The sequence below is a fragment of the Temnothorax americanus genome, unplaced genomic scaffold (genome assembly GCF_048541705.1).
Source record: "Temnothorax americanus isolate GAGA-0224 unplaced genomic scaffold, ASM4854170v1 Scaffold50, whole genome shotgun sequence".
In the NCBI taxonomy this organism is placed as follows: domain Eukaryota; kingdom Metazoa; phylum Arthropoda; class Insecta; order Hymenoptera; family Formicidae; genus Temnothorax; species Temnothorax americanus.
In genome coordinates this window covers 23026-50964 of record NW_027509658.1, presented here as the reverse complement: position 1 = coordinate 50964, position 27939 = coordinate 23026, and the positions used below count along the sequence as shown (strand labels likewise).

The 27939-nt window shown below is 35.0% G+C and overlaps 3 protein-coding genes across 12 annotated transcripts in view; 1 reads left to right on the top strand and 2 right to left on the bottom strand.

The window, feature by feature from the left end:
• Ush (Zinc finger protein ush) overlaps positions 1 to 5077 on the top strand; it is a 185365-nt gene extending 180288 nt beyond the window's left edge. For both annotated transcript variants that reach the window (XM_077418829.1, XM_077418828.1), the window contains exons 4-9: positions 233 to 776; positions 1255 to 1514; positions 1603 to 1999; positions 2258 to 2516; positions 2829 to 3062; positions 3299 to 5077. In XM_077418829.1, the coding sequence (XP_077274955.1) occupies positions 233 to 776; positions 1255 to 1514; positions 1603 to 1999; positions 2258 to 2516; positions 2829 to 3062; positions 3299 to 3742 (2138 nt within the window). In that variant the 3' untranslated portion in view covers positions 3743 to 5077. The remainder of the gene's footprint in view (positions 1 to 232; positions 777 to 1254; positions 1515 to 1602; positions 2000 to 2257; positions 2517 to 2828; positions 3063 to 3298) is intronic.
• An 875-nt stretch (positions 5078 to 5952) lies between these two features.
• Positions 5953 to 10955, bottom strand: Fs(2)ltopp43 (female sterile (2) ltoPP43). 2 transcript variants are annotated; one of them, XR_013258886.1, is made up of 4 exons: positions 10655 to 10955; positions 9615 to 9899; positions 7424 to 8254; positions 5953 to 7318 (listed from the first exon to the last, which is right to left on the bottom strand). XR_013258886.1 is itself a non-coding variant. In XM_077418831.1 (3 exons), exons 1-3 carry the CDS (start codon positions 10805 to 10807, stop codon positions 7820 to 7822), a joined length of 873 nt encoding a protein of 290 aa, XP_077274957.1. In that variant the 5' UTR covers positions 10808 to 10955; the 3' UTR covers positions 5953 to 7819. The 2 variants fall into 2 exon arrangements, 1 of the variants encoding a protein (XP_077274957.1); XM_077418831.1 differs by having other exon boundaries at positions 5953 to 8254.
• A 4004-nt stretch (positions 10956 to 14959) lies between these two features.
• Positions 14960 to 24834, bottom strand: LOC143904313 (very long chain fatty acid elongase AAEL008004-like). Of its 8 annotated transcripts, none has more exons than XM_077418886.1 (8): positions 20310 to 20358; positions 19884 to 19981; positions 19453 to 19538; positions 18145 to 18338; positions 17588 to 17680; positions 17400 to 17456; positions 15761 to 16003; positions 14960 to 15311 (listed from the first exon to the last, which is right to left on the bottom strand). In XM_077418886.1, exons 3-8 carry the CDS (start codon positions 19508 to 19510, stop codon positions 15147 to 15149), a joined length of 810 nt encoding a protein of 269 aa, XP_077275012.1. In that variant the 5' UTR covers positions 19511 to 19538; positions 19884 to 19981; positions 20310 to 20358; the 3' UTR covers positions 14960 to 15146. The 8 variants fall into 8 exon arrangements, with proteins under 8 accessions (XP_077275012.1, XP_077275015.1, XP_077275013.1 ...); XM_077418889.1 differs by having other exon boundaries at positions 19875 to 19981; positions 20310 to 20357; XM_077418887.1 differs by having other exon boundaries at positions 19884 to 19978; positions 20310 to 20346.
• Between the last annotated feature and the right edge of the window lie 3105 nt (positions 24835 to 27939).

The window sequence follows — 27939 nt, the reverse complement described above, 5'->3', positions numbered from 1 at the left end:
TATTGACAAATGTATTTTAAAAATTTTCTTGAAAGGGAATCTTTTGGGGCATTTGAATTAGAACTTTTAAACTGATGTAATAGTAGATGGATAGACTCTTCCATCGGGATCTGGAGAAACCGGAACCTTTAAAGATTTACGAGAGAATTAATTATATGGAATAAGAAATAATAAATAAGTACAAGCTCACATGAACTTATCACCAGGGTCCTGATTGAATTGATTTCTTCAGCGATCGCATCAGGTCGCCTGTTCGTCCTGCCGACCGACGGCAAGGAGACAATCACGGTGGAGCCGGCCAGGCCGCCGCCGACCGCCCTGATCTGCCCGCCGTGCGGCATCCGGTTCAGCTCGGCGAGCACCCTCGAGGCCCATCGCACCTTCTACTGCGCCCATCGGCCCCGCGCGGACGAGGACGCGGCGAACGACGAGGACGACGACGGCGGCAGCAAGCCCGGCGGCAAGTTCGAAGTGCGGAAGGCATACGCGTGCCCGCACTGCTCTTACAGCGCCGACAAGAAGGTGTCCCTGAATCGTCACATGCGGATGCACGCGGCCTCGCCGGCGCCGCCGACGATACCGTCGTCGTCGTCGGTGGCGGCGGCGGCGGCAGCGGCGGCGGTGGCGATGGTGGCGAACGTGGCGAACCCGAACTCCTCGACGAGCAACTCAGCGGCGGCCGGTCAGACCACCGCGTCCAACGGTTCCTTGAACGAGGAGGCCGAAAGATACTGCAGGAACTGCGACATTCGATTCAGCTCCTTGAAGACGTATCGGTGGGTGGACGGAAGAATAGAATGAAGAAAACTATAATGAGAAGAATTCTATTTGAAATCATAGACGCAAAAATGAAATAATGTATAAATTTAAAAGAATAATCTGCCATTATTAAAAAAAATTTACTACAACTATAGATTAAATTGCGAGAATAATTTCTAAAATATAGTGGAGACTCTTTCTGATCTTTGAAATTTTAGGAATTTATGAATTCTCGAAATTCTCGAATTATCAAAACTTAGATTCGCGTAATAATTCAGAATTTTTGGATCCTAAAAATCTTCGAAGCTGTAGATTCTCTTAAAAATAAATATCAATCTGAAAAGTCAATCTAATTTAATGCAAAATAAGTTGTGTAAACTTTTTTAACTGTTGTAAAAACTATAGTAATTTATAATATTATTAATTATTAATAATTTACGTTCGTATGTATAAAGATTACAGACGTTTCCTCAACTGCAATTTAATCTATTTCAGGGCACACAAAACGCATTATTGCAGCACGAGACACGTGGTGAAGGATACGTTGCCGACGCCAACGGCGACGCCGGCATCCTCGGTGAAGGCGTCACCGCCGACCAGCTCGAGTCCTGGTGACTCGCCACCGCCGCAGCCGTGCCTGGCGCTGCCCACTAACCCCATTCTCATCGTGCCGTACTCGTTGTTCCGCGGCGCGAGCGTCCTCGCTGCGCCGGCACTTCCGGCCCCTGACACAGCATGCTTCCTTTTGCCAAACGGTATCAGTATTTTTCAACCCTTTCTTCAGAATAGATGTTAGATGTTAATAAATGACATTCTCTCTGGAACACGATGTTGCGTTTTCAGGTTCCCTTCAGCCAATGACGAGGGGACTTGCCTCCACGGCCCAGAACGCCGTGGTGGAGCCGCCGGCCGTCCTGAGGGCGGCGAACAAGCCCTCGACGCCGGTGGTCGCGGCGGCGTCCACGTCGCCGTCCGCCTCGGCGCCTCTCGATCTCAGCGTACGCAGGTCGCCGGTGCACCAGGACGAAAAGGAGAACCGGATGTCGCCGGCACTGTCGTCCCTGCCGCCGCCTCCGGGCAGTCCCAGGTCCAGAGGCAGCGGTAGCCCCAGAACGAGGTCCATCGGTCCGGCTCAGACCGCCGCCGTCGCGCCACCCCCGCCTACGGAACTCGCCCTGAGACTCGCTGAACTGCCGCCACCCCCCGTCCCCGGGGTGCTCGTCAAGCAGGGCGTCTCCAGGTAAGCAACCGGTTTTCTTCTGAAGAATCAGATTGAGTCTCCGAAAGTCTGAATCTTTTAAATCTCTATATGCTTTCTACATGTATAAATTTTTGATCTTCGAAACTTGTGAGTCTTTAAACTCTTCACTTTGGATCTTCAGAACCTTTTTTATTTGTTCTTCAATCACGAACTTTAAATAATTTTCCTTGATTTTTGAGATCTTATGAGATTAGCTTTTCTTGGAATTATAGAATATATATTGTTTGGCCTTTCAAGGTGCAAGGAATGCAACATCGTATTCTGCCGACATGAGAACTTCGTCGCTCATAAGAAGCACTACTGCCAGGCGAGGGAGACAACGGTGAGCAACAGTCCGCCGCCTCCCGGCACGCCCTCGCCGCCCCTGGTCCAGCTCATCTGCGCCGCGTGCGGCATCAAGTTCGCTTCCATAGACAATCTGGTCGCCCATCAGGCGTTCTACTGTCCCAAGAGGCCCGAACCCCAGGAGCATCACACGCGGTGTTCTAAGTGCAAGGTAAAGTTTAATAAAGTAAACAGTGAGAAGAAAGAAACTAAATATTACAAGATGCTTGAAGAATATCTGAAATTTGTTTAGGATGTTTAAAAGGCGCTATGAAAGAAGAATGTCGAAATTTAGAAAATTTCTACCGCACGACGGTAGAAATATCATTAGACACAATCGCAACGTTGAAGCCTAAAATATCTATTTAGAGGTCTCGACTTTTTTTAAACAAACCCCGTTTCACCTTTGTTAAGATCGATGATCTCGATTGCCCGAAGGCAATGACGAGAAAGATTTAATGAGATATATAATGGCTTGTCGCAGGCGATGATAGAACCTGGCAGCAGTCATACCTGCACCAGCGGTACGACTGGTGGCTGGCGATGCCCGGTCTGCGGTGCCGTCAGTCCCACGGCCGGCGCCGCTCAGCGTCACATGGACTCCCATCAGGGTGTCAAAGCCTTCCGTTGCACGATCTGTCGTTACAAGGGCAACACTCTGCGCGGCATGAGGACCCACATTAGGATGCACTTCGACAAGCGCGGCACTGATCTACAGGTTGGTCTCTCTCTTCCTGTTTTTCAGCCTTATATCGCATTCTTTGTTAACTGCTTTCTAACAATAAGTTTAAATACAAACTAAATTTTAATATTGCCTTTTTGTAAAATATTGGATAAATATACTAAATATATGTCTTCGAAAGAAGTAAATCAGAATTAAGTCTTTCTTCTTTTAGGAAATATTTAGGACGCACCTTTAACTGAGAGAATCTTATGAAATGTTCTTTGTCACAGGAGGAGAATTATATAACGTGCGTGCTGGACGACGAGGCGACGCTGTCGACGCCAGAACCCGTGGCTACCACGACGCCAGAAGAGATCCCTGTTGAGATCCAGGTGAACGGCAAGACGGAGATAAGGAAGAGCCCGCAGCCGCTACCGCCGCCGCCACCGCCGTTGACGCCGGTGGTCGCTGGCAACGTAAAGCAGGAACGGGAGGACACGCCGCCGCCGGACGAGAGCCTGGACCCCAGCAAGAGCGGGCCGCGCTACTGCCGCTCCTGTGACATCAGCTTCAATTATCTAAGCACCTTCATCGCCCACAAGAAGTTCTATTGCTCGAGTCACGCCGGCGAGGCGAGCAATAACAATAACAATAATAACAACAATAACAACAACAACGCCAGCGGCCATCCGACGACGCCGCCGACCGGCAGGACCGAGGCGTCGGTGCTTTAAATCTCCGAAGTTCTGCGGACAATGACTTCTCCGCCGTTCGTCCCCCTTCTCGGAGGACCTCCTAGTGTTTCTTTTTTAGGATTTACTTCGAAATAAGCGGGAGTGATAATTCGGCAATAATTTATGAGATTTGTCTATATATTCGTGCTTCGAGAATTAATTTGACTAAATGAAGAAGGAGAGACCCCCTTATCGTAAATATTTTTCAAAAAATACGAATAATATTTTTTCGAAAGAAGCAGTTTTGCTAGTGATGTAGAATACATTACATTCTTATTATTTGATCAAATTAATTTAATATCCTGGAAATATTTATAGTCCTTTTTTTTATAAATTAGACCTGAGGTCCGTTGCTGCGTAAAGTTCCAACAAATTTATTGAGTTTGATGAGAGAAAATATACAAATGTACAATTACAGATCGATCGAAGGAAGGCATAGATAGAGGGTTGTACTCTATTTTAAATTTTATAAGTTATATCGAGTTATATCTAATATTTTAAAATGTTTCGTCAGTAAATTTTTTAATTTGCGTTAAATCAGCTGACTAAGTGAAATAAACTACAATTTTTGCTCATTTCCGAGAAATAATTTATCATATTAGAATTTTGTGATGGATGATTTATCTTACAATACAATACTCGCTCATTTTATTACGAGATAATTAGCAATTAAGCGAATTACAAAATCGATCCGTATGCGAGCTGCGATGTTCGTAAAGCTAGCGCCAGATTTATGTACGCAATTCCGAAAAGAATTCCTCACATGAATTACATATTTGCTAATGGTCGAGCACCATTAACAAATATAAATGAAAATAGTCGAAATATCGCTGCACCGAATATTTGTGGAATATTTTCCTGCCCAAATCTTTAGTATCGCATAATATAAGATGATAAGCAGGAATCGAACTTGGATCTTTTGCTCGACAAGTGCTCTAACATTGACTAACTATTTAGCACCCCACTTCTGTGAACGTCACATTTTGTTAGGGAGGTTCCTTTGGAAGAGAAAGAAAAGGACAAGACGTGTTGGAGACGCGATGACCGACTCTAAAAGCGGGGACTGTTTATTGTTGCCAGTTTATACATAATATAATAAGCGATTATCGGACTTCTTAGTTGAATATTTTAATTACGTTGTGTGATTTTTGTTGACCCAGGGAATCGTTTGTACTTATAAGCCGAAGGTATCTATGTGTAAATATATGGCACACTCATATATACATACATATATATTTATTATAATTGTATTATATCATTTCGAATTGCACTATAAAATATTTTCAAATATTTCCCAAGTGTTTTCTGGTGAAACGGGGTTTGTTTAAAAAAAGTCGAGACCTCTAAAAAGATATTTTAGGCTTCAACGTTGCGATTGTGTCTAATGATATTTCTAAATTTCGACATTCTTCTTTCATAGCGCCTTTTCCGAAATATAATATATAATTGTAATATATATATATGTATATATAAAACATTGTATAATTAGGAATCATTTTACGCGTGTGTGAATGGACGAGCTTGCAGGAAAGGGTTGCAAACAGAGTCATGACACACAGTTAGACATATTATTAAATCTACATATAACATGATAACAAAATAAAATCTAAATTAATTGAAGAAAGAAGCTTAATTCTTTTGCGATAAGTTAGTATTGTTTATTTCTAATTACCTAAATTAATTTGTAATATAATATATTTATATATCTATTTTCTATTACGTTCTACTTCTTTTTTCTTTATCGTTTATTCTTCAAATTCAATGCAATTGTAATTCGCCAGTACGAAATAATAACTAAGACGTATGAACCGGCCTGACTAGCAATAATTTCTTTTTATACGTCTTGACGATTAATTGGGCCAAAATCAATGGTCGAATCGTCACGACGATAAAAAAAAATTATTGCCAGTCAGGCCGATTCATACGTCTTAGTGTTTATTCTTCATTTTGTCTCTTAATTGAAAATTCGAGAATTAGTTCGAGAATGTTTCACAAATAAAAAGGCCTTTCGACATAAATTAAGTTATATCTAAAAAGTGAAAAATATATACCCAGAATTTTATACATACATGGCTCTGATTGCAAGCGATCTTTTTTGGCGATCGTCGTATCGTTTCGACATTCTTGAGGGACAATTTTTGAGAGTGCCGGAAGGAATCGGCGAGACGCCGCCGTCGTCCTGTACATATGAAAATTGGCGAAGAATAAAGTGGAGAAAGAAAAAAAAAACGACTGGGCTCGACGCCAACACGATCGATCGATTCGGGCGTTGCTGTGCAATCTCATGACTCTCCAATAATCTCGTAGCGTTAATAATCGACATTACCTTAACGAACGAATACGATGAGTGTAAAATGTTGTACAGTAGACGAGTAGAGTATTACGGAGCGGTAGTAAACGATCCTGATGAATGATACCAATCTCAGCTTGTGAATCTGCTAAGTTACGTTGCGCAATGTATGACACATTTAATATATATATTATATATATAAATAAAAAATGGTTACGCATGTCCGCAAAAATTGCGCCCGCGTTTGCGAATAATAACGTGAATGCGTCGATAAATATCCATTGAGAGAATTTAAAGTGCATTTATCAGAGTATATCATAAAAACGAAAGAATTAATGGCAAAAAATTTCCTTGCTAGCTATTGTATTTATTTATCACAGCGTTTAAAAAGAAGAAAAGAGCTAAGAAAAAAAGACGGAAAAATTTAATATATTAAATTTAATATTCTTTATATATATATACTTTTTTAATATTAAATACTTCGATAACACAAATTAAACTTTATAGATCGAATCAGGAGTCGTGCAAGATTTTGTTAATTTTTTAAGCTGCTGAAGCTCAATCGGAAAAAATTTATTTTTAATGACAAAGATAATTTAATTTTATCGGCGTTAATATTTGGATTTTTATCGGCGTACTCGGCACTCCGTGCACCCTAAATCAAAATCATCGTACGTGCTCGCGAAGCGAAGCAAGCATCCCCCCTCGTCGCAGGGCGCGTGTGAATGTAATATAAATTAGAATTAAGGCCAGTGTTACGTGTATACGCAATGTACTACTCATATCATACGACGAGCTCGTTAATTAATTAAAAAGAATAAAAAACATAAGAAACATGCCGACCGTTGTCCGCGCGGCGAATTCTACGGCGTGAGAGACTTCGAGGCGTGAAATCGCGAGAAGAATCTCCTGCAAGAGACAAGTAATCTCGTCACATCGACCGGATTTATTCCCTCCTCCCTCTTCCCCCCCCCCTCGTTCCCGATAATTATAGACGATTTCGAGGTAATTTTCTTCGATCCGCGAAAACACCTTTTGTTAAACGTTACGTTGTTAATCGCGGACCGAACTTGTGTGTGCGTATGTGCGCGTGTGCGTGCTTGTATGTACGACGAAAAAAATTTATAAATCCACGCAACTGGTACTTCCAACAACTTGTTATAATACGCTATAAATCTGGTGTATATCATTACATGCCATATCCACGACGAGAAGTAAATTCTTTCTTCAACAACACAGGCACATCCCGCACCATCCTTCCGGGGGATCGATCACTTAATCTTCTCCTGGAAGCAAACGCACGCGGATCTTGTCGTGAAGCTAGTCGAAATCGCCCTCGTAGTCTTTTTTTAACTTTTATAGTTGCGTTCACAATCATTTCTCTACTCAACTTTTTGGTCCGTAAAACCATTGAAGATTGGATTTTTTTCATTTGATTTTACGTGATCGATCCTCTCGTCTCTAGGCTTACTTCTTTTGCCATTTTTATTTTGATAGACGGATTTTACATGCGAGAAGTCTGTAATAAATATATATAGACAAATATATACAAATAAAACTTTATGCCATTTATAATTCACTTTTTTTTACAAAGAGAAACGCGAAGATTAAAGAAACTAAAATATATGATATTCAACATATAAGTGTTTGATATATAAATTATCCGAAAATATGCGAAGATACATCTTAGCGATGTTATATTAAGTTTCTCTTCCATTCTGATTTTCAAAAATTAGTATGTACATCATACTATAATCACGCGTTTTTACAATTTATTGACAATGTATTTATATATCTTTCACCCCTTCATTATCTGATATTTCTTCGATATCTGAGATTTGTTCATTCGATGATCTTTCTTCCTTATCTGAAGAGTTGCTTTCAGTATTTGACAAATCACTGTCGGAGTTACTCTCCAATTCCTGTCTTCTTCCATAGCTGAATCCATGCTGTGTAGAATAGTATAACTTGTGATCGTCGTTATATATGTCGAAATTATCGTCAGAATCATCATCGCGAGATGAACGATCTGGATCCGTATCAGGATAATCATTTTTCCAATGTGATTCTGCATTGGAATCTGAGGAATCATTTTCGTCTTCAACACCCACGTCTGAGTCGTATTCTAGCCGCTTCACAAGTATATTATTGCTGTCAAACATGTCAAATACGTTGTCAGAGGTTTGCGCATAATATATATCATACACATAATCTGCAATATCCTGAAACATACCGTTTAGATTTGTTTATATGTTTTATATACCTACATACACATATTTCACTTCAAATATTTCAAATATTTCACATTTTACTTCATGTATTCCTACTTCTAATTTATTTCGCACATGCGCATACATTGTAAAAAATTGTCTATTTTTATTTTCTACCTCTCTGTTTGAAAGGCTACTTCATTTTTGCATAATTCCTTATTTATCTCCGCCATACTCGATTCATTTTTAACCCTATTTCATCCAACCAGCCCTTTCGTGTCCCACGAGTTTCTAACAGTCGTTTGTTCCGGAAAATAAATGATCGTCAGATAATCCCCCACTCCTAAAAAAAGTTGTTGTGGCAGGGAACCTCAGGTAAAAATTTCAAAGTCCTAGCTCATTTATTCTCGAAACGGCGAACAATCAAAATCTCGGTGGGACACGAAAGTGCATTGTTGGAGGATTACGTCAGTGTTGTGTGAAAGGTAAATGAGCATTTTTTTCGATAAAAATGTATTTTTGTGTATAATTTAAGCGTATTTAAAATATTTTTGTCGTTAAAAAAAAATTTAACATTCCACAGAGGTCTATTATAGCTCAAAGACAGGTGGAAAAGGTGGGGAGGAGCTACGATTATAAAAAAAATTAATTTTTTTACATAAAAGATATCTGTCACACTTCAAATTCGCCTTTTCTTATTCAGAAATTCTTTTTCTAGCATTCTTTAAGTCCTTAAGGTGCGTGTCCACCTGCGAGTAAGAACTCTCGAGAGCAAAAAGAGAGAAAGAGAAAGAGACTCTCGAGAGTATCTCTCTCTCTCTCTCTCTTTCTTTTTGCTCTCGAGAGTTCTTACTCTCAGGTGGAGACGCACCATTAAAGTCCTTCTGTACCATTTAAAAATTACCAAATTTGCGGCGACGAAATTAAGTATTCCTATTTAATTAATATTATCTCATTTTTTTTCTCATTTGCACTACTTTTAGCTTTAATTTGCGTTTTGGTTCATTAAGCTTCGTCAATTTGTTCGTGAGTTATGATTTTTTAAGTAAAACGAGTCGTAACGTATAGGTTTGTCAACATATAATTGTTGTAAAAAAATAATTAAATAAATGATTTCCAAATTTGCTTTACATTGCTTTTTAGTCGAAAGTACAAAAATATTATAATTATTTTTGGGGAATTTTTCAAAGCTATTAACATTATAAAACACACGTGAGACTCGAAAGTGCATGGTTGGAGGATTATTGGGGCAAAAAAAACGTTGGCTGAAATAGGGTTAATATATGAAGCTAATTCTTTACTACAGCATATATATTGTACACGTCGGAAAGCGAGTTTTTTTATGCAAAAAACTGATTGTTACGTAACTTACTGCTTCAGTGTGACTTGTTATATGGGAAATACTCCAACAATCCTCCACTTCTACGAGCGTCACCCACTTATCCTTAAGCTCTTCCTCGTTTGACGTATCCAGAGAATGCTGGCAATCGATAACTTTGTATCTTTCTGTCGTTGAGTCCTCGTCTGTCCATTTGGGTATCTTTCCAGAAACATTTGCAGGATAATCATAGTCGAATGACCTTTTGACACCGGCTTGGTAATTTTCTACTTTTATTTTAGGTAGAATTTTGGCCACATGCTTCGTGACGTCCTCAGTCTGAAAAATATATTCAACACTCAATTTTTATTAGTTTCTTATTCATAAGGTTTATAATAATATTAACATATATCACATATTAAAATAATATGATTAAAAATTTATCCTTATTTTACTAATTCTTTACTTCACAATTTAACTGTACTATAACAATAAGTTGTTGCTAGAATTATAAAGTATGAACACAAGTTGGAACTTGCTGCAATGGTTAAGTACACACAAACTGCTGTACTATTTCAATAATTTGTAACTTGGAATTTGTAACCGTTGCAACAAATTCCAACTTGTGCTCATACTTTATGATTCTAACGTCTTATTGTTATGATTATCTACTATTGTTCTTGATTGTCGAATTACTGAAGATAACCTAGAGTCTGTTTTCTGTTGCTGAATTCCCTACAATGTGGAGTAAAAGAGATAAACTCTGAACTAGTGCAGCCAGTTTAGCAATAGAAAACAGACCCCTTTGTTCATTATTATTTAAATTATAATACATAACTGACACCAATAACTAGCTCAGTTCATTAGTCCATTTTATTTCCTTCGATTTTTAATTTATTAAACCTATTAAACCTTGAGAGAATAGACCTCATTTCTATTTTTTTTTACCACAATTAACTTACAACTATCCTAACCTAAAAGACAACATAACCTATTCTTTCATAGTGAAGTACAAACGTCTACAGGAGAAAATTTGCGATCGTTGGGTTGCGGTTAATTGTGTTAATGAGGATAAAAATCATTAGATTTCTCACCGGATCTGTGAGTGTGCCGGCAAACTGAGCGACAGTCTCCAAAGTTGGGGTATCCGAACGCGAGATCTCAGTTTTCGAACGTTTGCACGCGATCACCAGCGTGTCCAGTGGAACGTCGGTATTTTTACGTTTTACACGTAAAATTGCGGCCATTTTCAACGCGAAATATAATATCAAGCCACAGTAATCCAGATACGTTAATCAAGGTGCGACGCAGTTTAAATCCTTGTACTGTGTCGATACCAAGCGACAAACAGTCTGGCGAGTGCCGCACCAGAGAGAAACCTGAGCACCTGAGCCACCTGAGCTGAGAGCCACAGCTGAGAGAGAGACGAGAGGCCATCCCGGCGTTCCGGCCTTTTTCGTGGGGAGTGGGGACGCATTTTCCGACGCGCCGCCTGAGAAAGTGCGCATCAACTACGTCGTTTCGCTCGGTCAGAGAGAAACCTGACAATGAGAGAGGCCATCCCGGCATTTTTCGTCAATTTTATTAATAAGTCCGAATAAGTCCGGCATAACCTTGGGAACCGGCCTTAGGGTATGCGTAAGTATTTTTCTTCTCCAACGAAAAAAAAAACAGGATCTTAAAATTTGCAAAAGTTTCGTAGAAGAATTAACTAACCGATAGAACAACATGGAAATAATAAATATCCACAATTAGTAGAAATAATTTCAGTAAAAACATTAATTATTTATTTATATGTATATATATGTATATATATAGTATATATACATACAGAAACCAATATGAGGCTGCCAAAAAAGACCTAGGCTTGGATCGCATGGCTTTGTTACTAAATTGATTGTTTGTCGTTACGATCCTATTTCTTTTATTATTATTAATTATTTAATTGATTTTTGCTTGATAAGCTCTTGCCTGATAAAGGAATTTTTTTTCGATTAAGGATATTGAAATACAAATGAAGTTGTTTGAAGAAAAACGACTCCCGCGGGCGAAGCCCGGGTATAACCAGCTAGTAAATCACTAACATCTGATGTTTCTTTAAAATATTTGCAATAATATCCAAAAGTTTGCATCAAGTGAATAGGTTAAATTAGTAGTAATATCTGATTTTTTCTTAATGATATTACGTTATTATAGTTGTTGTGTACGTGATCTTTTTTTTTAGAACACGTACATAACTAATATGTATAACAAAAGAACATTATTTAAAAAATCAGATGTTACTAATTTATCTTATTTACTTGATGCAAACTTTGTAACAAGAAACACAAATGAGATTATATGACAAAATTAGATCAAAATTATTTTCAATAATGAGTTTGTATGGAGCACGTATACCTAGCGAATTTTATTAATTTTTTTTTAAAAAGAGTGTGTTTTGTACGTTTATCACTCTTTTTTTTACCATTATACATGGGAACCATGAAAATATAAAACCTTTGATATATAGATTTGCAAATAAAAAAACGTCGACAATACAGACGCAAAAGTATATTGCTCTGCAGTATTTCAACGTTCTGCAGAAGGATTCGTATCATAACCCGTTGAACTTAATTGAAATACTTGGTTTGCATCGAAATGTGTTGCAATTAGAAATGGAATTATCTAAAATATTGACCTTATAAATTATTCTTTTGTGTGCAAAAGAGTAAATATTTAAATATCAATATATCATTATATTGTATATGATATAAGCAAAACGAATAATTACTCATTAAGAAGTTACGCTACCCCTGAGGTTTGAAAAAATCGAATTTTTGCTTAAATCGTTAGTTTATAGTCATAGAAATATGATATACAAATGGTTTTAGAGCAAAATCTCAACGTTATTATGTTGTTAGAGCTGGCTTAGTAAAGCATCTCGCCACGCCGCCGCCAAGTAGTTCCGTAAATATATAGGACTATTTTTCTATCAAACATAGGTTCTAATCGAAAAATATAGATGTCAAAATATGTACTGCATACAATTTGTACAAGCATATAGCTCTACTAGCGTCGATTTCAGTGTTTCCACGACGTCATTAGTATATATCTGAAAAACTTTAAATGCGTTTTTCTCAAAACAGCATTTTTTAAATTGGTGTACAACATAACTCTTAGAGTTTTCATCCGATTCACTTAAAATTTTAACAGAATATTCTTTAATACATTCTGCTTGGAACTACGTAGGATTTTTGCAAAATATTGACTTTTTTGTTATTAACATTTTTAGACGCACATTTAGGGCAAAAAATGCTATTTTTCGTAAAAATAGGCGTCATTTTGAAAATAATCAATATTTCGAAAAATCCCTACGTAGTTCGATAGTCTTTTGCATGTAAATACTTAATGAAGATTTCTTTTTATTTGCTCTAGGATAAACCGTGTGACGGGAATACACCGTTTTGCATCACCCGTGTGTGAAGTGTGAAGTTAGCCCCCAACTTTAAAAAAAAATTATAATCTTTTTTAGCTTATTTGATTGCTCATCGTTTGCACATGTATGCACATTTTGAATTTTCGTTTGCACACTTCTAGTAAAAAAGTTATTAACAAAACAATTTTGGGGGGGCCAACTTCACATTAGGTCAATCAAAATTCGGTCAATTATTTCTTGAAAAATTGAAGAAATTAAAAAAACCGGTTTCCAGAAGATCGGTAACAAAAAACTATACACCCTATAGCACTCCCCGGGAAATTCTACCCCTACTTCATATACAATACTTTCAAAATCGGTCCAATAGTTTCTAAGATTACCCCGAACAAGAGTACAAACTTGTCCCCTTTAATAGTAGAGATAGAGACTAGAGATAATAATCTCAAGGGTAACGAATAATTAATATCACTATGCTGACATTTGCAGACCTATAACGTATATTCAAATATTATAAAGAACCGTTGATTGTTAGCTAATAGAAATTTTTATTAATTATATTAATCATTTATGTAATATGTAGATGGTATATTTGAGTTGTGCTGTACAGATTTTATTAAATAGAGTTATTTAATTTGAATACTGAATTTAAATAAAAACTATGTATAAATCATACATTTTACACAGGGTGTTTTCAAAGTAAGTACACAAACTTGAAAAAAATATTTATTTCTTTTATATATGTATTTTTCAATAAAATAAAAGATTTAATCGCAAAGAATTACAGAGGTAACAATACAAAATAAAAATATTTTATTAAAATACATAACTTTTTCTTATAAAAAAAGCTTGGCGCTGCTAGACCTCGAAATTTTAAATAAATAAGGGCAACAATAAATAAAAATAATTCAGAGAAGAATGCGACGGGAGTAACAAAATGATTATCAGCGTGGTGTGTATATGTACGAGCGAGTGATATGGGTGTGTGTGACGACGGCGAATATAATGCGGCTTATAATTAAGTATAGGATAAGTTTATTTATTTATTTAAATTTTACTTACACGAATACACTGACGTAGTACAATATTTGTATTCTTATATTAGATATTAATTTTATTAAATATTGTGAATGCTGCAATATTCGATAAATGTCTGTCTAAAACAAAAATATTAATTTTTCTAAAATGATGTCTACCAATAGTCAATAATTAAAATTAATGATAACTTTTACGGTGGCTAATTTTAGCACGGTTATGTGAAAAGCTCAAGTACATATTTTGCAAATATTCCGAAGCAGTTGCGATTATTGGTTGGTTCTTTGTTCATATTTTTATAATATTTTCTAACTATGGAAACTTACTAATAATAAAGTATCGCGGTTATTAATATATAGAAAAATTGTAACTCAATATTTGTACAACTTCACTATAGAAATGTATATCAGATAAGACAATTGTAATTAATGACATAAGATCTGAATAAGATGTTGAATTTTTCATACAATTTGTATCATACACATTGCCCATGTCTTCATGTTTGCTATGTGCCTTTGTGAAATTTTATATTGTTCTTATATATGTTCTTTTTTTTGTTATATATTTCATGTTGTTCATACACATTTTGTCTAAATTATTTAAAATGTGTAATTTTTCGTATAACAAAGTAATTTTAAATAAGACATATTATACATATCTATGTATATTTTCTTGAATTAAATTTTTATCAAATTAAATGTTATTTGAATTTTTAAATTAAAAATATATTGTTTGTATAGGCCGGAAAATTTAAAAGTTAATAAGATCTTTATTGTAATTATATTCGGTCAAACCGGAAGAGGCTAAAAGAATTATGTACATTTTTTCGTAATAAATGCTTAAGTAGTAAAATATATATAAAAATGTAATAAAATAAATAAATTTTAATTTTTAGATATAAATAAATATTTAAATATTTAAGAAAGAAAAGACATAACATTAAATTAAAATAATTAAATTGCTGCATTGTAGGTTGTAGCCATATATTTTGTTCTGTGTTTCCTTAACAATATTATTCTTTTATTATTATTATTTATATAAAACTTAGATAAAGATAGATTATATATATGTATAAATTTATTTCTGTCAAATTTATTAATTATTTCCAAAGTGTAATATTTATAACTAATTATTTATAACTAATTACTACTTATTTTCTTCTTATACGCTTGACGATAAAAGTCGTTAAATAAATACATAAAACTTATAGTAATTATTACGAAGAAATAAGTCAGAGCTTTTGGTGTTCGACAATCCATGATCAATGTTAATATTAAATGAATTAACATTAAAACAAACTGCAGCTGAAATTTGAAACAGAATTAGAGTTATATTAAATTTGATTTGTGTAGCTAACGTTTCCGTAATTTGTTTATTTTATTTGACAAACAATTAAATTAAAAATATATAAAAATTAAATTAATAGATATAGGCGAAACATCCTATCATTTTTGGTTAAATTAATAGATACTACTATTTTACGACATTAACGAAAAAGGGAAAGAGAGAGAGAGAGAGAGAGAGAGAGAGAGAGAGAGAGAGAGAGAGAGAGAGAGAGAGAGAGAGAGAGAGAGAGAGTATTTGCGTGTCTTATTACATATGTCCTCCGGGGCGAAGCCCGGGTAACCAGCTAGTATAAAATATTATTATATATATTTATAATATTATAAAAATACATATTTATAATATTATAAACATCTTTGTTTAATTTCTGTAATTTGCTTGAACAGTCAATTATACAAGAGTTAATTACCAGCTGAATCGAAGTCATATATTTCTTCCACCAGAGATACTTTTTGTACTTAGGGCCAAGAGCCGCGATGAAATAATAACTGTACATAATAACATGAACCAAAGAATTCAAGAAACCTAAGATTAAACCTTGTTCACCAGGCAGGAATTTCAAATAGCACCACGAGAAGACTGCCATGATAGTATGATGGTAAACATGAAGAAAAGTAATCTGATTTTGCTTCTTTCTCAAAACGAAAAATACCTTAAAAAGCAAAACATTTGAATATTAAATTTCTTCTTACATTTTACATTTTTTCTATAAAATTATTTGCTTAATTTTATATATATTTAAACGTTTTCTTATATTTTTTTAAAATATCTGTTAATTAATATATATATATATATATATATCTTAATTTTTAATGTTATTAATGATTTTTATTTTGAAGAGATCAATGTCTATAAAACTGATACATGTAATAATTAATAATGAAAAAAAAAATTAATTTAAAAAGACGTATTATGTGTGAGTAATAAAATATTCATTAATTATATTGTTTATGATAAATTTATGTATTACTTCTACATCGAAAATGCTTTTGTTTTAACTATTCAATATTTTATATGCTTTATATATATATATAATATATTCTGATATTATATATGTTTGAAAAATGTAGAATTTAAAAAAGGTTGTTCAATTTGTTAAAGGTAATGCGTACAATCGACAAATCCTTTTCCAATGACCGAGTTAGCAAAACGCTTTATTCACATTTCAAAATGTTTCGTTGCAATAGCTTTCATTATAGGTAACTGACTAAAGACTAAACAATGGTTCTACTTTTAATCGATAACGAAAGCACGACATACGCTTCATTGTCTTCTTAAATCTTTGTGAGTCGGCTAACTCAAGCATTTTAATTTTTAACTAATCAATTAATTCAATTAATTTTGTTATTTAATTTAATTAAATGTTATGTACTTAGGGCCAAGTGCCACAATAAAATAATAACTGTACATAATGACGTGAACCACAGAATTTAAAAAAACCTATGATGATGCCTTGTTTACCGGGCAAGAACTTCAAATAACACCACGAAAAGATGACCGTTAAAGTATGATGGTACACATGAAGAAAAGTAATCTGACTTTGCTTCTTTCTCAAAACAAACAATACCTTGAAAAGCAGAACATTAGAAGTTACATATTTTCTTTACAAAATTTCTTGTATATTTTCAACTAAACCCTCTTTTTAATATTATATTTAAAATAGTTATTTATTAATTTTAATTTGATATATTATTAATGATTTTTATTATTTTAAAAAGATATCTAATATACTTCTTGTGTTTTTTTATAACATACTTTGATATTCTGTTTAAAAGAGAGAACATTAAACATTTTTTTCAATTTATTAGAAATAATGCGAACAATCTACGTATATTTTTCCGATGACGAGTTAGCAAAACGTTCTGTTCACGTTTCAAAATGTTTGTTTGCAATAATTTTTGTTAGTTAACTGTCGGAACAATGGTACCACTTTTACAAGTCGATAAAAGCATGATATGTTTTTTGTATTACATTTTTTATAAATTAATTAACTTAAACACTTTAATTTTTAACTAATCAATCATTTTTGTCATTATAAATTTTCTTACCGTGTCCAGAAGTTCGATAATTTTTGCAAAAAAATACCACCAAGCATACCGTAACATCTGTACGAACGACATATACGCATATATATAAGTAACATAGTGGAGAAATATAATTGTTATTTATTAAAAATTGTTAAAATTATTTAAATTAAATTCAATATTGTGTTAACAATTGCGAAAGAAATGCTTACCGCTATTCGTACGTTTTCTGGAGGTGATATATAATCTAGAGTATCATCATATCCATGAGCGGGGAACCAATATTTAATATCGACGTTCAATATCTAAAATCGACAAATGTTTTATATTGATGTTTTATATTGATTATTGTATGTCTCAAAATATGTGTTAATGTAATAGTTTAGTCAAATTTCTTGTTATATTCTTACATATATTAATCTTATTTTATTTTGAATACCTATTTATATGTTGGTTAAAAAAAAAGTTAATTAAACTTAAATAATTTTTATCAGAACATTTCTCTCTCTCTCTCTCTCTCTCTCTCTCTATCTCAAGTTTTAATAATATTAAATATATAAATTATAATTCTCAAGCCATTTAAACGTATAATTAATAAGTATTTATCTGAAATATCCTTTTATAGTATTTTTAATGGTTTATATGGCATTCTTCTGAACATATAATATGAGAAAATGTAGAACGGAGTATTTATATGTCATGATTACGTTTTTTTATTCTTAATATTAAACACTGATGGAATAAATGTACTACAAAAAATTGAACTTACCAAATCTGTCAACCAAATAGTACTGAATAGTACTTGAAATGCGTTATATAAAATCATAACGGTATTCAGCTGAAAGGCCGGCCGTTTTTCCATTAGTTTTGATCCAACTTTTAAAACAAATATTAAATATGCGCCGACGATACATAACATAGGACCCGGAGATTCCATTAGAAACCAAGTATCTACCACTGGATCTGTCACAGAGAAAAAAAATATAATTTATTTATTTTTGGCAAATTTTTCAAAAGTAAAATGTGTTATTCTTATCTATAGGACACATTTACGTATAATATATATGATAAAATATAAAGTAATAATTGCGTAAATATTATTAGAATATGCGTGAAAATAGCATTAAAATTCATCTGTGAAATATTAAGCAGAATAGTTATCACATGTTAATATCGTTTTAGTATTATGAATAAAGTATTATTATATGAAACGTAAAGATTATTCCTAAATCCTTTTACATGATGTGTCTGATAAAATGGATGTGCTTGGAACATGCGTATATTTATGTTTATTAATTTCCACGATAATTTATGCGAATATATGTACGAGAGATGTCGTTTATAAAAATCATTCTAACGATGACGAACCTCTTAACATAACAAAATATTAGATAGAGTGATTGAGAAGCCTAAAAATAAATGTAAAGTCAAAGGTTAGTCTCCTACTTTCTAACGATAGCAGATTTAATCTATCTAATATAGTGCAGTAGTCATGGCAAGTAATTGACATGGGATTACCTAGCCGATAAGCAGCCATACGCAGGAATTTGTGCTGCACACGTTCAATCAATAACCGATGGCATTTAAAATACGGAGACCAAACTATGGAACTGTACTCCAACTTGGGGCGAACTAACGCGGCGTACAGTATAATAATTTTAAAGTGGTTATATTCTTAAAAAATCTACCCTATCGGAGGATGAATCCAAGCGTTCTATAAGCAGATGAAACTATTGATTGTATATGTGTATTGAATGATAAGTCCGCGCTGAATAAGACCCCGAGATCTCGAGCTTCGCACACTGCTGAGAGAGGTAAACCATCAAGAGTATAGTTATATAAATATGGGTTACGTCTATGAGTAAAATGAATGACAAAACATTTAGAGACATTAAGCCGAAGACAGTTTCTCCTACACCAGGCCATTTTCGTTACATATAAACAAAAAATTCATTTTAAATACATAATTTAAAACATTTTGTAAATTTCTGAGTTTATTTATAAAGAAAAATATTTTTTATAAATAGAACAATACTCTTATGGTAGATTTTGTGCCATTTTGTTAAAAAGAACTTACCTCGAACATTTCTTAAGACTTCATTATAGTTGCTAATAATTTGTATGAGACTAGCCATTTTGATGATGTTTTATTTACCAGAAAGCCTGAAATATATCAATTTTGTTTATCACATTAAACAAATTATACTGTTGTAAAAAACAAGTAGTCAATGTAAATCCATCATAAATTTATATTCGCTTTGCTTTTGAAAAATCTTGATGCACATTTTTCAATAAAAAAATCGTGCTGTTTTACTATTTTATAATATACCTATTATAATGTGTAACAAATAATATAAATTAAAAAGTTGAAATTAATATTTGATAAAATCCTAATAAATAAAAACAAAATAAATAAACAATACAATATAAGAAAGTCACTAAAATAAAAACTAAAATGTCAGAAACAACATGCAAAGTTATGTAACCGCAAATACTTAATTGCCCAACCAAGGGGATGACGCGTGGCTCAGTGCCTACGCGAATGATTAGTAACACCAAGGTCCGTGGTTCGAATCCGACCCGGCCTTCGTCCCATATATACTCTGCTAAGAGATTTTTTCCGATTAAGATCCTTATGGATTAATGGTCTGCACGATTGGGAATCGGAAAGTGTATTAAGTGTATCACGGTGGTAGTGTGAATGAATGACTGGGTCTACATTGCTTGTGCTAATTACCTTAGGGTACAAGGCACCTTATTTCCTCATCCGAGGAATGTAACAGATAAAACCCCCATTGCCCAACCAACTACAATATTCTTATATAAAAGAAGATGACAAATATAAAAAAAATAATAGTTACCCGTTTATCATGGTCGATATTCATTCGTATAAGGGAAGAAATAGCAGCACACTAAGAAAATAATGACAATTACCTGAGAGACGTTCCTGATGTACATACGTGCCAGTAAGCTTTACGAAGACGTGTGTGCTAGCTAAACTGTTGGAATTGCATTTAAAATTTGATGCGCTCACTATTGGTTAGAGATCCTAAATCTAAATCATGCGAGGACGTATACGTCATATGCATATAATGTTACATCTCTTTTATATAACTTTCATGTATATTCAATACGTTATGTAAACTATAGATTTTCAGTATCTAGAAGACAATAATTATATTGTATTGAAATGAAGCCTTGGAATATGTTTCCTCCGTCTATCTCAAGATTCACAGGTTGAATCTGATATCTCTGCTAATGAGCTCTTATGTCTATTTCTATCAATGTAGATTAATTCGTAGCGAACACACTTTAACTTAAATGCTTAACTCAGCGACTTCAGTCTTGGTTTAATTTACCTTTTCTAATTCTAAGAATTGGAAAAAGATAATTTTTCTAATTCTTAGAAAAATATAAAAGGTAAGTTAAACAGGGTTGTAAACCGAATCGAACCGTTGTAGTTTGTAGAACGGATCACAATTTGAATTATAAAATCTCTCCGATCCGGAGCAAACCGTTGTTTATTATAATTTAAAATGTTCCGGTATCAAACCGGAGCATTAAAAAACCGGTTTTGGAGCGGTTTCTTTATTTAAAAAAGAGTTATTTAAAAACAGAAAAATATAATAAATTAATATATATTATTATTGATATACTAGTATATATTATGGTATCAGAGATACGACGTTTTTATGCGTCCGACACAAGGGCGCGGAGAGAAAGAGCGCAAGCGACACGAGCGCGAGATTGGATGGGATCTCGCTGCTCGCTTTTGTGATGTTTTGCATTTTGGCGTTCAAAGCTTTCGCACTCGATCTTGTCGTTCTCTTAGACGGCGAGTTGAACATGTTTACAGAAAATTTCCGAACTAATAATCCTCCACGATTTGTCTTGCCAAGACGTTATCGGAATTCAATTAAAATTTTGAGTAATTAACTTGACCGCGATATCTTAATGTTATGTTCGTTTATAATCGGGCCAAAAGATTCACAATTCGATTAAATAAATAACTAAATAAGCGGGTAGATGATGAGCACAAGATTACAAATAGTAAATAATTTAACATATACTTAGATGACAATTTAATAAATAATCAATCAATTAATAAATAGTTAAATAAAATACAAGCAACAAGCGAAATATATTAGTACCGCTGTAGAAAGAAATTTTGAAAACATTGTAGAATATTATTCAAGCATTGAGTGATTATCCAAAACGGTTTGCTCTGAGCAATTTTAGCTCCGTTCTCTCGGAAGTCTCAAATTTTAACGGTTTGGTTCGGTTTACATCCCAGGTTCCAAATAATTTACTCCATAAATTCATCCGGTTTTTAGAGCGGTTTTTGAACTCAAACCGATTTAAAAACGTTCCAAAGAGCATATTTTTACTCTGGTTTTATTTTATGTACTAATTAACTCCTTTTTAAAGAAACCGTTCCAAAATCGGTTTTTTATGCTCCGGTTCGACACCGCGCGGAGCAATTTTAAAATTCGAAATTTGCTTTTACCGGAAGTAACAATTAATGTCAAAGAAAAAACTTAAAATTATTAGAAAAGATAAAAACAAGGTAATGATAGGTATGCGAAGAAGGTAATCCATTTAGATAGAAGTAAGTTTTCTACCGCTATATGGAAAAAATTTCAAGAAGAAAAATATAGAAATTTTTTTTCTTTTTTTCTATTAAAACGCAAAAGATAACATATTTCAATAAAAGTTACATGATATTACAGAAATTACATGATATTACATAAGGCATTGCTTGTTAAAAAAAACTTTAAATTATTACGTTCGACATTCGTCTATTCATTTTATTCTGTTTATTAATAATTTTTTAATAAACAGTTAGCGACGATTAAACCCGTTTGAAGATCATTTAAGATCAGAAACTTGAAAAGATATGCCACGCTCTAAGAAAGGTAGTATATCTCCTTGATGAATATTTAATAGAAGAAAAATAATATGTGTAAAGAAATGTATAAAAATTATGTAAATACTTTTATAAATATAATCCAGATGATTCAAACGATATAGCAAAGATAAATAGAGTTTTGAAGGTTTGGGTGTATCCAGTATAAAGTCTGAACATTCTATCGCTAATGAACCGCTAGTCGTATGCAATCCTTATATGTATCCCTACAAATTTTGTCCTTGTTGATCTCACTGGAAACGCTTTAATAGCAATCGCGTGAGATGTTTTTATTCAATTTAGATAATTAATACAGATACCATCGCCATGACGCAAAACCTTTTTTTTACGAGCAAAGTTATTACCAATAAATTATTCAGATACGCTATATTTATACACTCTTATCCGGTTTATGTGTTGTCACGACCTTTTTGCACTCCCGAACCGCTCCGGGACGTGTGCCGGATCAAAAGGATTTAGGAGAGCGGGATGGTTGGCCTCTCCAGTGATTTCCTCGCACCTCCGATACTCCACGAAATGTTCCGAATGTTGGGCGCCAGACGCGTACCTTCGCGTCCACGAAATCGCGAAAACCTAAACGAGACGCAAAACGAAGGGGGGAGGTGCGTGGAATCGGCTAGCTTGACCTAATCACGGGCGGGGTTAATGAAGGGCGGCGCGATATTCGGCGGGGTGACACGTTAATTTCATACTCAGTCAGATAACAAAGAAAATAACATTTATTGAGTACTGGTTGTCGAGAATATAACAACGTTTATCCATCCGGCTTCGATCAAACACAAGATACAGTCAATAAATAAATCAAGACGAGCCGGTGGCGGGGTGTCTGGGTTCATTTAACAGAAATAATATTAAAGCGGACGCGAGACACCCACGGAGTATTAATTGAGTCTCTAATAAACACGCTGAAGGCGCTATTCTCAAACAATTAACAATTCGAGTCAAAAGTTATAATACGCAAGAATACTACACTTAATATCACTAATAAGAGTGAGGTTCAACGAAAAATGTCGCGAAATAATGGTGCGTCACGCTTGGATTGCGTGAAGACCACGTCCGGAACCGTACGAAAACTCTGTCGCCACGATATCTTAACCTGACGCGAGTGATTCTGCTCGGGCGCAACGGGGAGGCGCCGAGTCATTTAACCAGGCAAAGAATACGATAACTAACGCAAAATACTGATGGATTAATGCGGTTCTCCAATGATGCGGAATACCGGTCAACGCGAAATACTAGAGTCGCGATATCGCTAATAGCCACGGAACGCCATGAAGAACTACGCATAGTCCAGTCAAATTAGATATTTGAGCTCGGAAGTGAAGCGGTATCAATGAAACCTTTTTAGGGTTGTTGGGGGGATGTAGAAGAGCTTATTTCTGAGTTGTCGGGCTAATCGGACCGATGGGTTTCTAAGGGGGGAGGGGGAATGAAAAATTTCGTTTTTTTGCAATAACTCGGCGAATTTTGACCGTACATAATTTAATAACCTCTCATTTTGTAGCTCTTTTAAAGCCCTACAATTCATTTCCTGAAGACCCTAACTTAAAATCAATATTTGTCGAGTTCTAGCGAGTCCCGAGCGCACTCGACTCGACACGCACCGTCGCATGGCCGATTGTCATCGCGGCGGCGGGCCGCCGCGCCGCCGGCGACGATCGGCCACGCGTTAAAAGCGCGACTTCCAGAGGCTTCCCTGGGCTCAATTTTTAACGAATCTGAACGACTGACCCCTCGTTTTGTAGGTCTCTTTAAGCCCTACAACTTTGTCAGTGGCGGCACATTTCTATCTATTAATGGAAACGAGATAAACGCAAAAAACCGCGACAAAATGCATTTTTTCCCACTTTCACCGGCTAGAACTCGACAAATATTGATTTTAAGTTAGGGTCTTCAGGAAATGAATTGTAGGGCTTTAAAAGAGCTACAAAATGAGATGTTAGTAAATCATGTACGGTCAAAACTCGCCGAGTTGTTGCAAAAAAACGAAATTTTTCATTCCCCCTCCCCCCCTTAAAAACCCATCGGTCCGATTAGCCCGACAACTCAGAAATAAGCTCTTCTACATCCCCCCAACAGCCCTAAAAAGGTTTCATTGATACCGCTTCACTTCCGAGCTTAAATGTCTAATTTGACTGGACTACAAGGTCGCGAGAACAACGCAATATGCTCGCGATATCGAATTCATTAACGCCTATCGCGACCTCCAGGGATTCGCCATAACGCTTGTACCACGGTTCCGCGGCCACGATACCATCCCGAGGCCCTTCGCTCTCGTTATCGATCGCGAAATTACACTCGGTCTTAACATGCGTTATCCCGAGCGAGAGCGTGCACCGGAGGGCGGTGTCGTGGCTTTACATCTCGCGATTTACGGGCAACCTCACCGGTGATACGCCTCCTCCTGGGCTCCTCGCCGTCACCTTCCACCAACGATCCTCGATCCGCCAGATATAGATCGAAATGCCCGACTCGGGGTGGCTATCGCGTATCTTAGCAAAACGTATTATCTCGCCGACGGACGACCAGAGAGTGAAACGCTAAACTGCTAAACCCGCTCGATTGCGGAATCGATACGGTACCCCTTCCTGAGGGGCGCGCGAGCCAATCGGGCGCGAGCTTGCAAGCCCGCGGTGTCCCTTCGCAGTGCTGTCGATACGAGGTCCTTCGGGGGCGGTATTTGTTCTTAGCGGCGGACGGAACTTCGCTCGTGCCGGTGTGCCTCCGGTTTGACCCTGGGGCGGTGGCCAGCCACCCCGTGGGTCGGTGTTTTATGGAGATCATTTGCTGAAGCCGGGTGTTTACCCAAGCGCTTGGGGCCCCGCTGTCGGCGGCCTCGTCCGTCGCTGCCGCACGTGCCGCCCGCCTGCCGCGTTGCTCTCGCCAGCCCGCGATCTCTGCTGCTTCCGTGTTTGCCACCCCTCCTTGGTTATCGATCGTCCTTAATTTTTTTCGCCAAGTACTCCCTCGAAGGTTTGCCGTGGTGTGGGTGAGGTGCCGCGCGTATTACATTGCATAAAAACAAAAGAAGGTAATCAGAATGCGGAAACGCGATTATTATACGACCCCTGGAGATCTCGTCGTTGCCTCCCTGGTCCGTCCCTGGGCGCGAAATTCCGCGCTTTGTGACGGCGGCGGGGCGCCGCGACGGTGCGGCGAGCCGCAACGTCACAGTGTATATCTAATAACGATAAAAATAATTATTTATAACCCTTAACTAGCACGCGGGGTGTCAAACACCCCAAAACGAATTTCTTCGTCAAGTTTAGTCATCTTTCTCGGTCGGTTAATCTATGAATTTCGCATAAAATTAATAAATAACAATTTTTTTTTATAACAAATTTATTTCAAGAATTTTTTTGAAGCCTCAAAACTAAAAATTTCATAGTTTAGGCTAATGCATGGGTATCATTTTCCAGTGTTTAATGTATGTACTTGATTTTTTTCAAGCCTATTGAAGCCTCCATTTCGCCGTACCCAACGTTCAAAGTGTATAACACTCCGTGTGCAGAATAACGTTCGATCGCGGACGTGTGCTAGTTAAGGGTTAAAGTATAGTTGCAATTATTTGCTGTGTTAGATACGCGAAACTATTTCTATATAACACAACATACAGAGCTGACTTTAAAATACATAGTATCAGAGTAAATATTAAAATAAAAATATCGACATAATTACACATTGTGTACATCAGCGCATGTTTATTCTTAGAAGGAAGAATTATTTTTAAGTTTGGCATAAGTTTGGCGATGCGCAAAATGGTATCGGTAGCGTAAATATTTGTTTGTATTTGAGATTTAATTTTCTCCTGAAAACGTACATTAGCTGCAAGGTGAAAAATTATGGATACCTGAAATAAATATTCCGTTTTACTATAACATTTCAAATATTTAGAAAGAGAATAATAGAGAGGAAGCTTATTTAATTTGGCTGCTTTAATGGTTGTAATTAGATTTACATAAAATATGTAGCCTTTGAGTATATGCATCAAACCGTGGCTGTGGCCGTATGTGCTGGTATATACGTATTGCATCGTACCTGACCGTGCCTGATTCAAAATGGAACAAGATGTAAGTAATATATTATATTAGTTATTTATTTAATTTAAATTTTTATTTTTTATAAATGAATTTTTTTATTATTAAAGGCAAAATATAAAACGAGAATGCAGAGAAATATATACATCTCCTCCTTGATTTGGATAAAATTTCATATTATTGCATATTGTGATGTGTAGAATATGAAAATAATAATAAATATGTTATCCAATACTATAAAAAGAGTAATAAATTAAATGTTACTTTTTGAGGTTAGAAAGTTTATCAAAAAGAATCGGCATTATTGTATTTATTTAATGCAATTTCTACTTTAATTATCCTATAAGTTTATGTGTTATACATATATATACATATATATATATATGTTTTTGGTATATTTCAAGGACATTTAAAAAGACCTATATACATGCATATATTTAGAAGCAGTAAATATTGATTAATCAATATAGCTACCTTTAGCAATCATCTATATCGTTTTTCTCAAAGCTATAAATGATTTAACATGTACGGTCTATTTTAAGGACATATAAATATTAATAGGCAATGGGTTGATATGAGGACATATACACATTTTACGTATGGACTATTATGGGGACACGGATATATAAAATTGAAACTTTATATATTTTAATCCACTTTGAACTCAGTAATATTACCTTATAGCTATAATTGATAACTATATTATATTTTGCATAATATCAACAATTTTATATACATGGGTATTTTTGAGGACTTTTAAAATAAATACACAGAGACAATATTACCTTAACACATAAATTCATGCGCATATTCGGAGTGTGTACTCGTATGTGCATTTGCTTGTATCATTGTTGGTTATTCGAGAAATAGCAATTCAAACAGCTGTTTCAAAATAGCTAGAGGCTGACTGACATTTTATAGTTTGATATATCAACATTTGATTTATGTGAAAACATCAGATTTAAAAAGTAACATAGATAATAGATTACTTTATATACTAGGTATAGAGCACATAAAATATTAGTTGCATTAAAGATCAATCCAGACAAACTTGCATAGGTGCATAAACATATGCATAAAAAAACGGATTGATTTATTTCCTTATGCATATGTATATGGATTAATTAATTTTCTTGTGCTTATGTTTATGCGCTATGCAAGTTTGTCTAAATATACGATATACCTTTATACCTCCAAATATGTCCCGATACGCGCAAAAAATTTATGTGTTAAGGCAATATATTGTCTCTATGTGTACTTTAAAAGTCCTCAAATGGATAATTATCCATGCATATAAAATTATTAATATTATGCATAATACAGTGTAGTTAGCAATTATAGCTATAAAGTTATGTTGCTGGATTTAAATTGTATTGAAATATATAAGAATTTCAATTTTATACATCCATGTCCCCATAATAGTCCATATGTAAAATGTATGTCCTCATATTAACCCATTACCTGTTAATTAATGTCTATATGTTCTTAAAATAAACCATACATGTTTAATCATTTAAAATTCATATAAAATTATTAATATTATGCATAATACAGTGTAGTTAGCAATTATAGCTATAAAGTTATGTTGCTGGATTTAAAT